Below are 13927 nucleotides of genomic sequence, written 5' to 3'. Positions count from 1 at the left end.
GGACAGAAATGTCCCTTCTGAGCCTGCTTCATGTCACATGAGCAAAGAATTTCATCAAAGGCTCTGCGCAGTCCTTAAAAGCATAAAAAATATTCCTAATGTTTATGGAGATTCTAGGTCATTCAGGTCATGACTGTCCCAAAGGTGCTTTTTCAAGAGGCAAGGATTTCTTGTTTTCTGAGGTGTTTTGCTCTGAAAAGTACTGAACTGAAGAAATTTCTTGGATGAGAAGCAAAACGTCTTTAAAGAAAAACAAGAAAGTACTTTTGCCTCTTGAAAAAGCACCCTTGGGAATATTCCTAATGTTTTATTCTGCTTTGTTTCAAATCACCTGTTTGCCTGTGGAGCTGCTGCAGTGCTGGGTCCATTCTGGAAATTACTCTGCTTAGGTGAGTAGAGGTTCTGAGGTGGAGATCCCATGACAGGAGGAACTCCAAAAGGCACATTTGTTTTCAATATACCTAAATTAAAAGTAAACAAATTGATAACAATGGAAAACCATTGCATTTAAAGGAGTACACTATAAAAGTCAAAGCGAAAATAATGGACGTCAAAGAAATACATTAATAAACTGAATTAAATTACAAATTATTCAGTGCCTTCCATTTATATCAGTATCAGGAAAGAAGAGAAAACAATAAGCTTTTTAAAAGTTAACTTTATAGCTATACTTAAAAGGAAGAAAGACCTCAGTGAAAGAAGTTCATAAGTATTGTTTTTTTCCCAGGCTTTAAATCCAGAATCACATACAGCCTGAGTCCACAGACCATGATAATTTGTTCTAATTTTAGTTAGTTTTATGATAATGAACCCTTTTTTCCCAACTCATTACATCCAGAATTCCCCTGAAACATTTTCCTGGCTGAGAATCTGAAAAATACCCATTATTTTGAGAAAGAATCAGAATACAACAGACCATAAAGTAAACATGAAGTAACAATACCTGACTGAGATGCAAAAGTATTTGGATCATTATAATGTCCATGTAGAGATGAAGAAACTGTTTGTCCGAAGCCAGAAGAAAATCCACCCATTCGTGGCTGGGCCTGGGAATATGGAGGTGCTGCAACATATCCTTGGTGATTCATTTCAGCAGTATTTTTTCCTTATAAAAATGTGAATAAATAGGAAAATTATAATTTTCATGCACTAAAAATGTGAATTGAATTATTATTATATTATATATTATATCTTACTATAATATTATGGAAGGGCTCTGATCCTGTTTCTTACTATTAAGAAACAGAATCAGGTTCAATTCAAGTTCTTTTTAGATCTGCTGTTTTTGACCACGTCATCTCTACAGGCTTTCAACCAATTCCCAGAATACTGGCTAAGGACTTCTGGGAGTTGAAGTTCAAACACCTTAAAGTTGTGAACACTGAGAAACACTGATATTCAGCAACAAGAAAACAAAGCATCTCAATTTTATTTAAGGTGAATGCTTATTTGTCCCTTTCCTGGTATTTATCAATTTCATCCCTAATTTTAATGTTTCTTGCTTTTAAAATATGAATGCTCAGAGTTGGGTAGCTTTTAAATAAATCCTCCTAATTCCATGGGGGGGGGGGAGCCCCGAATTATTTAGCAGTCAGTTTCTTAGTGTTCCTGCTCTACAAGAATTAGCTAGCTCACTAGCTGTGAAAGGGTCTGCCTCCATTCTCTATAAGGTTATTGGTGCACAGCATATTTCCATATTTCTGCACATCATATTCTTTTAATTTGGGGAATGCCCAAATACAGTTGGGTGAAGGGATAAACCAGCCCAGAGAAGATAAAAAAACCAAAAAAAAAAATGAGAATTCCTCAAATTCTGCTGCAGAGCCCTCACTGGTAGGTATTTGCCCTGGCTGCTTGGAAAAGGATGGCATCAAAGCCAGAAGAACACAGCAATCATTTTGCCTAAGCAATGAGAGGTGCAAAATAATTCCCAACCAAACCGTGGAATTAAAAAAAAAATAGAACTGGTAAGAATTGGTAAAGGAAAAAACAAATGTTATGAATTTTGTGCCAACTCAAAGGTAGCATTACTTCAACTCATAGACAAGCAAAGACCCTAATCTGTAAGCCACCCAGAGTTGCTTATGAAGGGGGCAGGGGCCTCTAAATCTTTTAAATAAATAAATAAGTATCTGACATGGGTAAAATTCACAAGTATATTTCTCCTATTTGTACAAACAAAATATCAACTTCTGCAGTTCTATGGCTCACTACTTGCAAGAAAATCCTATTTACTTGCATTACATTACTTACTCATTAGAAGAAACATATAAGATTTGATGTGTTAAAATTTATAATTGATGAGGATGTTATTTAAAGTGGCAATTACAGTTGAAAAGAATAATAGGGTTCACATTTAAGAACATGCTCTTTGAAAGAGTGAAGTTTTCAATTCATAAGAGTTCCCAAATTTCTGTGCAGTGTGTTTTTCTGTTTATTAGATTTATAACATCATCCAAATCAGACAATGTGACTTTGGGTATCATACAACAATAACCACAACAAAAACCACTACGCATATCTATCTATCAGTAACATTAAAAGCTATGTGATATAAAAATGTAAAATACAAAACATAAACTATCACCAAGCACCCCCAAAAAACAGGATTCCACTAATGCCTGGGGGAAAAGCCAAGTCTTAATGGTTTTCCTAAAGTCAAGCAGAAGCAGGCCCTATCATACAGTATATGGAGGTAGGCTTCATTCCAGAGGACAGAAGCAACTTCAGAAAAAGCACACTTCCTAGGTTCCAGAAGACGACAAGATTTAAAGAAGCCTGGACCATGTCGCCCTGTGGGAGCATGTGGGACAGGCAGATGTTCTTGGAAGAAAGTGTCCTTCAACAAAAACCCCGGCCCTGTGCTATGTAAATCATTAAAGGTAATAAGCAGCACCTTGAATCATATCCAGAAGTCTAACGGAAACCAATGCATTCTGGACCAACATTATAGCAGTATTACAGAGCATATTGAGGTGCATCCATACCATTGTATTCTGGACCAACTGAACCTTTCCTATACTCTCTAAGGGCAACCCCACCTTGAGTGTGTTGCAGTGGTACAATTAGGACATGACTAGGTGTGAGCAACCATGAGCTGCTTCTTGTATGGGAATAATTATTGCACAAGAAACAGTTCTAAAGAGCCCCTCTGGCTGTAGCTGTCAACTGTTCTTCACGCAAAAAAGGTGTGAGTCCAGGAGAGACAACTAGAATGAAGGGGAAAAGACAAGAATTTGTATCTATCACTCTACCTTCATAAATGCAAATTTAGATTCTATAAAAGTTTACCAAGAAACAAGCTCCACAAATGTCAAAAAGGCTAATGCCTTTAATGCTAAGTAAATATGTACAAAAATGCAGTCAAAGGAACAGCTGTCTAAAATTTCTCCCAGTCACTTCTCAATTTTTCCACTGCCAAATTGAAACAACAGGAGAAAACAACAGGACAAAACGAGAGAAAAAATTACAGTAGACCTGTAAACAGGTTCAGTTAAAATAATTATAAATCTTTATTTCTTTACCACTAATTGGTATGTGCAAAACTAGGAGAGGCTCACACAAACCTTGCTCTCTTCTCTGACATACCACTGTGGGTCCTATATCAGCATGAATAAAAAAATGGTACATTTGTTGTTTGCAATAACTGGATGTACCAAATAAAGTTATCAAATTTCTGGAAATGAATTTATGCAAAATATGAAATGCATCAAAGGTATATAAAAATCAAATAAATTGTATATCTTGTACATCATAAGAACAAACACAGATTTCACACACACATACAACATAAGCTTTGTTGATTACAATAACATTTATACAGATGGAAAGGTATCCATGACTACTTACTCACAACTTACTAAAACTGTAGACACTGAAAGAAATGATAACCAATCAGCAGTATTCTTAATTATGAATGCCAACATGTACATCTGATCTGTATCATGCTATTTCTTTTCATATTTTGAAGACAAATATTTTTTGTAATTTAAATTAGAACTTTTAAAATTGTGATTTTTCAAATGCCATCCATGCACATAAAATGAGAAAACTATTTTTGGAGAGGTGGCACTTGTTAATTAAACACATTCTATGAAAGGATCAGATTGCTGCCAGTGATTTCCCTCTCCTCCCCCCACAAAGAGGCACATACTTCCTTTTTCTTTCGTGGATAGAAACGTGGCAGTTTAGAGCTGTAGTCATCTCAACAGGTGCATTTAACTGCTTGATATTAAAGCCATGCTGATTGTCAGCATTCTAGCCAGTTACAATTGATAATATTCTGAGCCAATAAAACAACTTCCTGCACAGCTGAGACAGAAAAAAAATGTGCCACGTCAGAACATCTTACGTAAGCCAAAGGCCAAGAAAGAAATACAAACATAACTGTGCTTAAATGACTTCAATCTACTTTCACTTTCATGATAAACAAAGTAACCCAATAAATGTATCTCCCTTCCTTCTTCTTTTCCCTTCCAACAATGTGTATCAACAAGGTGCAAATTAAAACCTATTTTATAAAGCATCTCAATACTAAGAAGGTAATCCATCAATCATACTTATGTAGTAGTTTACATATTAGTTTGAAAACATCCCTAAAATTAGACTTTCCAAAAAGAGGTCAAAGAAAACCATTTTTAGGTAAGACGCAAAAAAAAGTAATTCAGATTTTAAGGCTTAGTTGTATAGCTATTAATTACTACCTACATAGAAAACGATCCAAACAACAAACACTTTCTTAACTAAGTCAGCAGAAGGTCTCCCTATTTTTCCTTTTTATTCTATTATATAGCCAAATGGGATGGTTGATGCTAGGTAACAACAGATAGCAGGAGGACCTTAATTTCTCTAATACAGCAGATGACTTCCTCCTCTGTTTTGCTATAACCTCTTTGTGTCCCATTATGCAGTACTCTTGACTTCTCTCGCTTTCTTATTTGCTACATCATATATGACAGAACTGGTTTTGAAAATCCAGTTGGAGTCATAGTCCCCAAGTCTAGCTTGGAAGTGATCTCTGGTTTGTGACAGCTTGGCCAATCCAAACACCCCAGCAAATAACAATCACTGCAATCAGGAAACATTGGTATGAAATCGGAGACTGTGAACATGGAACACGGTCCAGGATGCCAACCAAAATTTGATTGTGAGTCAGGCTTCATGTTTAAGGCTCCCCCATTAATGATGATGAGAATCATAATTAACAGTAAACATGCACATTTTATGTACCTAGCTATTAATTGCAGGAAATACGACTTCAGCAATAGAGTGGTCAATGTCTGGAATACTCTACCCGACTCTATAGTCTCTTCCCCAAACCCCAAAAACTTTAACCTTAGACTGTCTACTATTGACCTCACCCCTTTCCCAAGAGGTCTGTAGGGGGCGTGCATAAGCGCACCATCGTGCCTACCGTCCCTGTCCTATTGTTTCTCTTATTCTTTTATTTTTCTTATATGTACCCATTTCATGTATTCACAACTATGTATACACTTATACTTATTATCTTGTAAACAATTGGCAAATCAAATAAATAAATAAATAAATAAATAAATAAATAAATAAATAAATAAAAACCAAAGAAGATATAAAATAAAAATAATCACTACATTACACTGAATCAACAGAGAAAGTCAATGCTTTTGTAATGATAGCAGATAAAACAGTATTGAAATGTCATATTCCTATAACTGAGATAATATGTTACGATTGTCCCATATATTCTTTAATATATGAAGACATAAGAGCTTAATCACAATCTATTCAGCTCATAATTAAAGGGTGACAATTGAGATGCAAGTTAAGGACAAAAGATGTATGCCACCACTGCAGCACATATGTCAAAATAACTATTTCCCCATTCTTGTCATACAATATGGCAGGGTCACTCTCCCTGCCCCCACCCCCCAACACAACACACTGTGGATTCAGGTAGCTTGTGTGTAGTGAAGATTCATCCCAATCCAAAAATCAATGCCAATATCTTTAATATATAGTATTTACAGAAAACCCTTTTGAAAATTACTATTTCAACGTTAAGTGTGAAAACCTTGCACTGCATGCAATCAGCCCATTGTTCACAGTTTTTGAACATGTTACAAATCCTTCAGTCTTGCAATAAAATTAGGGCTAGTTGCACCCAAGCTGGGGGAATGGGGCTTGACTGGGCTTTTTAATTGTTTTGAATCTAACTTTCTTAAAAGAATTAAACATATTTAGAACCTGAACAGCTTCAGGATAACTGAGCAGGTCGCAGACTAAATCACCGGATGCCCTTTAAAGCAAATCCAGCTAGTCCTCCTAAGGATAGACAGATTGGCCCCTGCATTAGCAATGTTCCCTATGAGACATCCAATTTGACATCTGCATCTCTTGCTCCGAGATAAACCTTCTCTTCCTCCTCTTCTATGGAAATTCAAAAGTTTTTTTCCAGCCCCAGATGCCCCTTGGTTCAAAAGGATGCTACCATCCCTGACTGCCCTACCTAACAAATACAGACGACGTTCAGAGGCGCTCTCGTGTCCAGACGGCACGTCCCAAAACGCTTCTAATTTCTCTTGCCCCCCCAATATCTACCGAAGGCCGTTCCTCTTACCTGGCCGTCCCCAGCTTTCAATTCGCTACCTCGCCCTGCTCTAAGCCGGTCCCGCAGGCGCTTGTCAGAGAGCCGCGCAACAAGCCGGCTGCCTTCAGGCTCTCCCTCCCCGGGAGCGCTCACAGAACTGCCACGTGTAACAGTGCTGGCGGGAGCGCGCGCGGAGGCCACAGCTGGCCTCGAAGCGCGCACTGCCGCCGCCACGCAAGCTGTGCTCTGATCTAAGCTGCCAGCCAGGCTGCGAGCATGCCCCCCCCACCAAAAAAAAAAAAACGAAAGGAAGGAGAGCATGCGTACTGCCTGCAGTGAAGCATTTTGCCCTTAGGTTGCGTTCCAGTAATCGCATCTTGTAAAAATAGCATGCAAAAGAGAAAAAGGTAACGCACCTAGGTTTTAATAAGGAATGAAAGACTGACAGGGAAATTTAATTCCGCCATTTGAAGACAGCAACGGTGGTTGTCTTCATAGTACCTGTTTAACCCACCATGGTTTATCCAATTTTTACGGATTTACATGTCACATGGAACTATATCTTAATTACACAGGGTGAACTTGATCAATGTGATCTGTTAAAATGTGGTTGAGTGTTTTCTGTTTCAATGGAGTGAACAAATGTACCATCCTTTAGAAAGCATTCAATTTACAAATATTGAGCCAAATATTGTCTGCCTTTTTAATAAATAATAAACAATTCCCTCAACCCTGTTCAACTATTACAAAGTCTGCACTACTATTACTGTTAAATCTTGTCATCACTCCTTATCACTCATCCCCTCCCACTTGTGACTGTATGACTGTAACTTTGTCACTTGTATTCTTACAATTTATATTGACTGTATCCCAGTATGATTGATTGCTTATTGTACCCTATAACTATCATTAAGTGTCGTACCTTATGATTCTCAACTCCTGACGAATGTATCTTTTCTTTTATGTATACTGAGAGTATTTACATCAAGACAAATTCCTTGTGTGTCCAATCACACTTGGCCAATAAAGAATTCTATTCTATTCTATTCTATTCTATTCTATTCTATTCTATTCTATTCTATTCTATTCTACTAATGTATATCTTTGGAGGTTGCTTTGGAGGAGGAATACTTGTTGAATAAGAGTACAGCTAATGAATGGAAATGGGACAATTGGTACCAGAAAAAGATACAAACACTTAGAATTACTGTCTTACTATACAATCAAGTAAAATAATACTTGATCCAGTCATATAAAATTATTCTGGTATAGTTTAAAAACAAAATTCAATTCAATTAAAGCCACAAATACTTCAACTGTTCTAATTATTTGATAGTCTGCAGCTTTCATCGATTGGTAGCAAGCTGAATTGGATACACTAGACAAAATTAGAAATTAAGGTCCATCAATCATGTGTTTGTTTGTTTTCTACCAAAGCTCTTCTTTGCTAGAAGAAAGATGGGATACAATTTCTTCAAGTCAAGCAAGCAAGAGGTATAGTCTGAATGATTATATTAATAGCATCAAAATAATTCATATTTGTACAATGATATTAGGAAGATGTTCATGATATTATATTTCAAACACCTGTCATAACCAACAACTAAGACACAAGCATTTATATTGGTGATTATGATGTGTGAATTTGGCCACACTTCATCTGACAATAAAATCAGGTGTGACTTCCTTTTAGTTGTTAAACGTCTATTATGTGGTTCCCAGAAAGCTCTTATATCTCCCATTACTCATGTGTATGGGTTTCATTTGATGTGCGACTTGTTTGTTTCTTGACATCTAATGATAATGTGATTTGATAGGTTTTGGCTTAGTGCATTGCTTAAACCTAGCCAATTCTGTCTGACTCAACAAAGCACATTAACCAAACTAATCCAGTGTAATATGTGAACTCAGTCTATTTCTACTTGTCTTATTGTTTTGTTTGTTCAATGTTATAAGACCTATCCTGAAAATTAGACTTAGCATGTTTTTATGTGTGCCTAATATAAGCCCTATCTCCAAAATAAACCCCACTTAAGAGCCTGCACAGCCGGCCACCTGCCCATTCTGTCTGGTTGTTAGCAGTGCCTCAGTCACAAAGCAAGGGGGGGTGAAGCTGCCCCACATGCCCTGCACAGGCTTACCTCAAGGCCCCCACAGCCAGGCTATTCATGACCTGACATCTGCCTTACGGCAGCAGCACTGGCAGCCATGTGGCAGCCATGCAACAGGAGCCCATGTGGCTGCTGGCCCACTTCTGCTTGCTCTTGGCTGCAATGGAGCAGGAGGCTGAGTGGTGTATTGGTGCTACAGCCGCAAGGTGAGGCAGGTGTCAGAGCGTAGATGGCCTGACTGCAAGGGTCCTGAGGTAAGTCAGTGTGGGGCTCATGGACAGGTCCACCCCCCTCCTCAAGGTGGCAGCACTGACATGCTGCATGGCATCCTGCACCAGCAGGAGCAAGCAGAAGTGGGCCTCCCATACATGGGGAAAAATAAGACACCCCCCAAAATAATAAGCCCTAGTGTTTCTTATGGGGCCTAAAAAAAAATAAAACCCAGTCTTATTTTCAGGGAAACATGAGTTATATAGGTTTCTCATAAAAACAGATGTTCTGGAATTCCCATTTTTTCTGTGCATATTCCGCAGCTTGATGCAATTGACACAGTCAAAGGCTTTTCTACAATCAATGAAGCATATTATTTTGGCTTTCTTAATTATCCAGCGTGCATCTGCTATGTCTATGTTCTTCTGTCTTTTCTAAAGCCAGCTGAAACATCTGGCATCTCTTTTGCCATGTAGGACTCTAAACTGTATTGGATAGGCTAAATATTATTTTGCTAGCATTTGAAATTAAGGATATTTTATGGTAATTTGCATAATATGTTAAGACTCTCTGTCTTTTTTTAAAAATTGGTAATGTAGGTTGACCTCTTCTAATCTGCTGATCACTGTGTGTTTCTCCAGATTTGCTGACTAACTTGTCTAAAATCTCTACTGGTGTTTTTCTCTGTTGCTTGTCATATTTCAAGGGGCATTCCTTCAGTTCCTGTAGTTTTTGACTTGGTAATGACCAGAAAGCTAGTTTAATTTAGTACTAGAGGTTCTTTTAAAGTAGGAAATATCTTCTAAGATAAGATGTTGACGTTATGTTCAGTGTTTTGGTTTTCTCCCATTTTACATATATAAAGAGCAGGAAGCAGCAGCTGTCTAGAATCATAGAGTTGAAAGAAATCATTTATTTATTTTTATTTATTTATTTATTTTGATTTGTCAATCACTTACAAGATAATAGGTATAAGTATATACATAGTTATAAATACATGAAATGGATGCACGTAAGAAAAATAAAAGAAACAATAGGACAGCAACGGTAGGCACGTTGGTGCGCTTATGCTCGACCCCTACAGACCTCTTAGGAAAGGGGTGAGGTCAATAGTAGACAGTCTAAGGTTAAAGTTTTTGGGGTTTGGGGAAGAAACCACAGAGTCAGGTAGAGTATTCCAGACATTGACCACTCTATTGCTGAAATCATGTTTCCTGCAATCAAGTTTGGTGCGGTTTACTTTGAGTTTGTATCTATTGTTTGCTCTTGTGTTGTTATGGTTGAAGCTGAAGTATTCATTGACAGGTAAGTCACTGCAATGTATGATTTTATATACCATACTTAGATCAGACCAAAGACGGCGTAATTCAAGGTTTTCTAGGTCTAGAATTTCAAGTCTGGTGTCATAAGGTATTCTACAACGAGTAGAGGAGTGGAGAACTCTTCTTGTGAAATATTTCTGGACTTTCTTCTTGGATGAGAAGCAAAACCTCTTCAAAAGAAAAACCAAAGTCCTCTTGTCTCCTGAAAAAGCATCTTTGTATATGGTAATATGTCCACCTTTTCAAATTACATATGTTCTTTTTAAAATAAATATTTTTAAAAAATATCTTAATTTTCCAGCCATATTGGTTTTTCCTGTTGTTTTCCACCTTTTCTTTCATTCAGTTTGTTTACAGTTGTCGTTTTAGCATCTCTTTCTCTTCTTCCTTGTCATCCCTCCACACCATTTTTAATTTATTCATCTTGACCTCCTTTTTAAATTCTTTTTAGCATTACATAACAGAATTTCAAAATTCCTGCTACTTTTACTTCCTCAAGAAAGTCTTTGCTATTGATTATTATCAAATCAACTGATTCCCTTGTTACTTCCTTTTTCTTCCAAAGGAAAAACTTGTCAGTAACATAAGTCAAGAATTTCCTGGAATGAACATGCCTGGCCGTTTGTCTTCCAACAAATATTGAAGTAATTCAACTCTCCAAAAACAAATGTCCATTACTAACCATGTTTAAAAAACAAAACAAAATGTGCATGGTGACGTCACAGTACATGTATTTGCATCAGGTGGGAATATGGACTTGCCACAAGAATTAAGGAATGAGTATAAATTCCTGTCCATTAATCTTAATTTCAATTTTAAGGTTCCCCCAGATCTTATTTCTTTGTTAAAAAATTCTGAACCAAAGTTTCCAGCATAATTCACCATTGCTACTTCTCTCTTGTGCTGCTGTGAATTGCAGATCTGAATGGCCACAGGTATGATCTTCAGTCATTTTAATCATTGCCTCCTTTGATATGAAACTGATCTTCCTCCATTTGCATTAAAATGTAAAAGTTAAGTCTTGCTGTTTGCTCTTTAAAATTTTTTTTTTTGAAGGGAGCAATACAAATTGTAGCTTTTACACATAACGATGGTGAAAAGAACATATGTCCAATTCATGCAACATATTGCTTTGGTTTTGATTTGCTGCATTGAATTGAGTTTTATAAAACATGAGTTATTGCTTAGTTCATAGTTCAAAACCAGCCAATACTCGAGTATATCATGGCTTAACACGTGGGGTGTGAATCCAGGCACTGGAAAATTTATGCCAGAAAGATCCAGGCATATGTCAAAAACTCAGGCTATCATTTGATAATTGTAAACATCCTATCACAGCAGGTCTGTGGGTAAGTCTCAGTGGGATGCTTCATGCTGGTATCTGATGAAGAACTGGGGAGGAAGACAACTTTTTTTCTCTTCCCCTCCTACACTTTGTTTGGGTTATGAGAACACAGAACTTGTTGCAACTATAGCTTAACAAGTCTGGTAACACTTACAAAAGTAAACTCTCTGTCCTAAATCATTGCAGGGAGATTAACAAGTCCTTTGACCTGGCTGTTTTGATTTGGCAAATGCTCTTGGATTTAAATATAGCCCTTTTTTACCCTCACAGCCGAGTGCTTTTCATTTGTGTTCCTCTGACATTACCACGAAGGTGGGCTGAGCACAGCAAATCTGACGAAAAAGTGGGCTGATCCCTTGGACTGGGAGCACTTCCTTGCTCTCAGTCAATGATTGTGTTAACCAAGTGCAGAACACAGGCAGTGCCAACAGCAGTGATCCTGACTCTCCTCTCGTAACAGCATCTAGAAGGCAAAGTCCAGCTGCAAATCTCCAGCTGCAGGATTTTTTAGAGATACATTTTTTTTTAAATGAACATTGACTGATTTTCCCAGAAAGATAATGGGTGTGCAGGATTATATTTGCATCACTATGACTGGAGGGGCACCTTGGGGTTTCAGACTTCAGGGTGGCAAGGAAGAAACGCAGCCTTTGCAGATTGCCAAGGTAAGAAAATAAGAGTATCTTCCTTCCTGTTTTAATCAGTGTATGAATTTGTACATGTGTGTAGAGAAATAAATAAAAGCTATGTATAGTATAATTTGATAGTTAGAACACTTGGGAGTGCTTACAGAACTTCTTCAAATGAATTATCAGATGCACTTTTTAAGAAAACTATCATTTTAAAACATTCCTACTTTAATATCTTGGAAAGTACAAAGAGATTCCCCATATATATGTGTATCTTCTGAAATGTTCATTAATTTTAACTTCTGTTGAACTTGTTGAATGGCATTGAAAAGACACTTTGCAGTAAGCACTAGGCTTTGAATGAGCAGAACCTCATTTGTGATACTTTTTCTTCCAGTTTTGACAAAGAAGTAAACTTATGGCTGCAAGGGAAAAATTGCACCTAACCTTTCACTTAGTTTGGACAACTCAGTCATGAGGCTATTGTCTCATTTTATGTAAACTGACAGTGTTAAAATATTGTTGATGACAAATGTCTTTTACTTGCTATGTATTTTATTGGTGAAAGCAAAATAACAAGGATATGAGAATTCTAACTAATTGCTTTAAAATCCTCCAATAGCATAGCCAAAACCAATAGTATTTTTTAAAAAAAAACATTGGCAATAAGTAGTTAATGAAATCAGTGTACTAATATAAAAAAGATCATGCTTTCTCTATCCTGTGCATATATAAAGATACTTGGATTCATTGAAATTATATATTTTTTATTATACAGCTTGCTTTTATTAAGAAACAAATAAGGAATAAGGAGACATTTTCATTGATTCATGAATATGATATAGTAGTTGGAGGACTGCCAAAGTTTACTGTAATATTTTGTTGAACCATTTTTATCAGTTCATTTTTAGTATTTAAAATAAAATAAAGTTTATAGCAACTACCTTATTTCAGTCAAGGACCAGATGTCTTTCATGTTCTTCCTCTATCTTGAAAGACCAACAGCAAATTCTTTGGGTACTTTGACAATAAATGGTTAATGAAATCAGTGTACTAATATCAAAAGAATGTTATCATTAAGTATTTTGTACTCTGAAAGTAAATTTTCTTTTGGAAAACCAATAAAAAAGAGCTTTCTATTTTGAATGTAATTATAGTTTGAACACAGCTGTGATAATGGAATTCTGCCACCTAGTGACACAGGAAAATGAACTATAGAAATTAACGGAACGAGCACAGTTGTAGGACGAATGCATGGCAAAGCTGATAGCATGCATTAGAATTATTGAAAGACATTGCTGGCTGAAATCCAGTGAATAAAAGAAAAAGAAAAAGCGATGTCTCTTTCAACATGGATTTAATGGTGCATTCTTATCAGAGTGGAAGCTACATTCATTGTATGCAGATATTAGGGATGGTTGGTTAGTAGATATCTACAGTCAATATCGCTGCAAATATAAAAACTGTCCTGCTGACTCAAAGTAAATATATATAGTCCAGCAGGTGATAAAGGAATTGCCTATCATTTATGCTCTTTTTTTTTTGGCATGTGATTTTCAGTGATATAGTACCTCTGCATATGGTGGTTCCTTTTAAGTCTTACATCAGCTTCCTTTGCTAGCCCTCTCTTGTTTTCATTGATTGTTCAGTAATATTTCACCTTTCCTCCAAGAACTCCTATACATGTATCGCAGCTTCTTTCAGCTTTATCTGTGCAAGAGCACATATAGTGTTCAAGCTAAGAA

The 13927-nt window shown here is 36.7% G+C and overlaps 2 protein-coding genes and 1 long non-coding RNA gene across 3 annotated transcripts in view; 2 read left to right on the top strand and 1 right to left on the bottom strand.

Moving 5' to 3' along the window:
* SEC24D (SEC24 homolog D, COPII component) overlaps positions 1-6712 on the bottom strand; it is a 74721-nt gene extending 68009 nt beyond the window's left edge. The window contains exon 1 of the mRNA XM_087963192.1: positions 6596-6712. The gene's annotated coding sequence lies outside the window, so the exon portion shown is untranslated. The remainder of the gene's footprint in view (positions 1-6595) is intronic.
* Positions 1-13927, top strand: part of LOC113411823 (uncharacterized) — a 246839-nt gene that overhangs the window by 142655 nt on the left and 90257 nt on the right. The gene's annotated exons all lie outside the window — the stretch shown is intronic.
* Positions 11942-13927, top strand: part of SYNPO2 (synaptopodin 2) — a 92243-nt gene continuing 90257 nt past the window's right edge. The window contains exon 1 of the mRNA XM_026667081.2: positions 11942-12218. Coding sequence (XP_026522866.2) covers positions 12114-12218 — 105 coding nt within the window. The 5' untranslated portion in view covers positions 11942-12113. The remainder of the gene's footprint in view (positions 12219-13927) is intronic.

Source organism: Notechis scutatus, chromosome 4 (assembly GCF_049901735.1).
Source record: "Notechis scutatus isolate UNSWTSFEM ecotype Mainland chromosome 4, rNotScu1.2, whole genome shotgun sequence".
Classification (NCBI taxonomy): Eukaryota; Metazoa; Chordata; class Lepidosauria; order Squamata; family Elapidae; genus Notechis; species Notechis scutatus.
The sequence above is the reverse complement of the archived record's forward strand: the minus strand, read 5'-3'. Positions and strand labels throughout refer to the sequence as shown.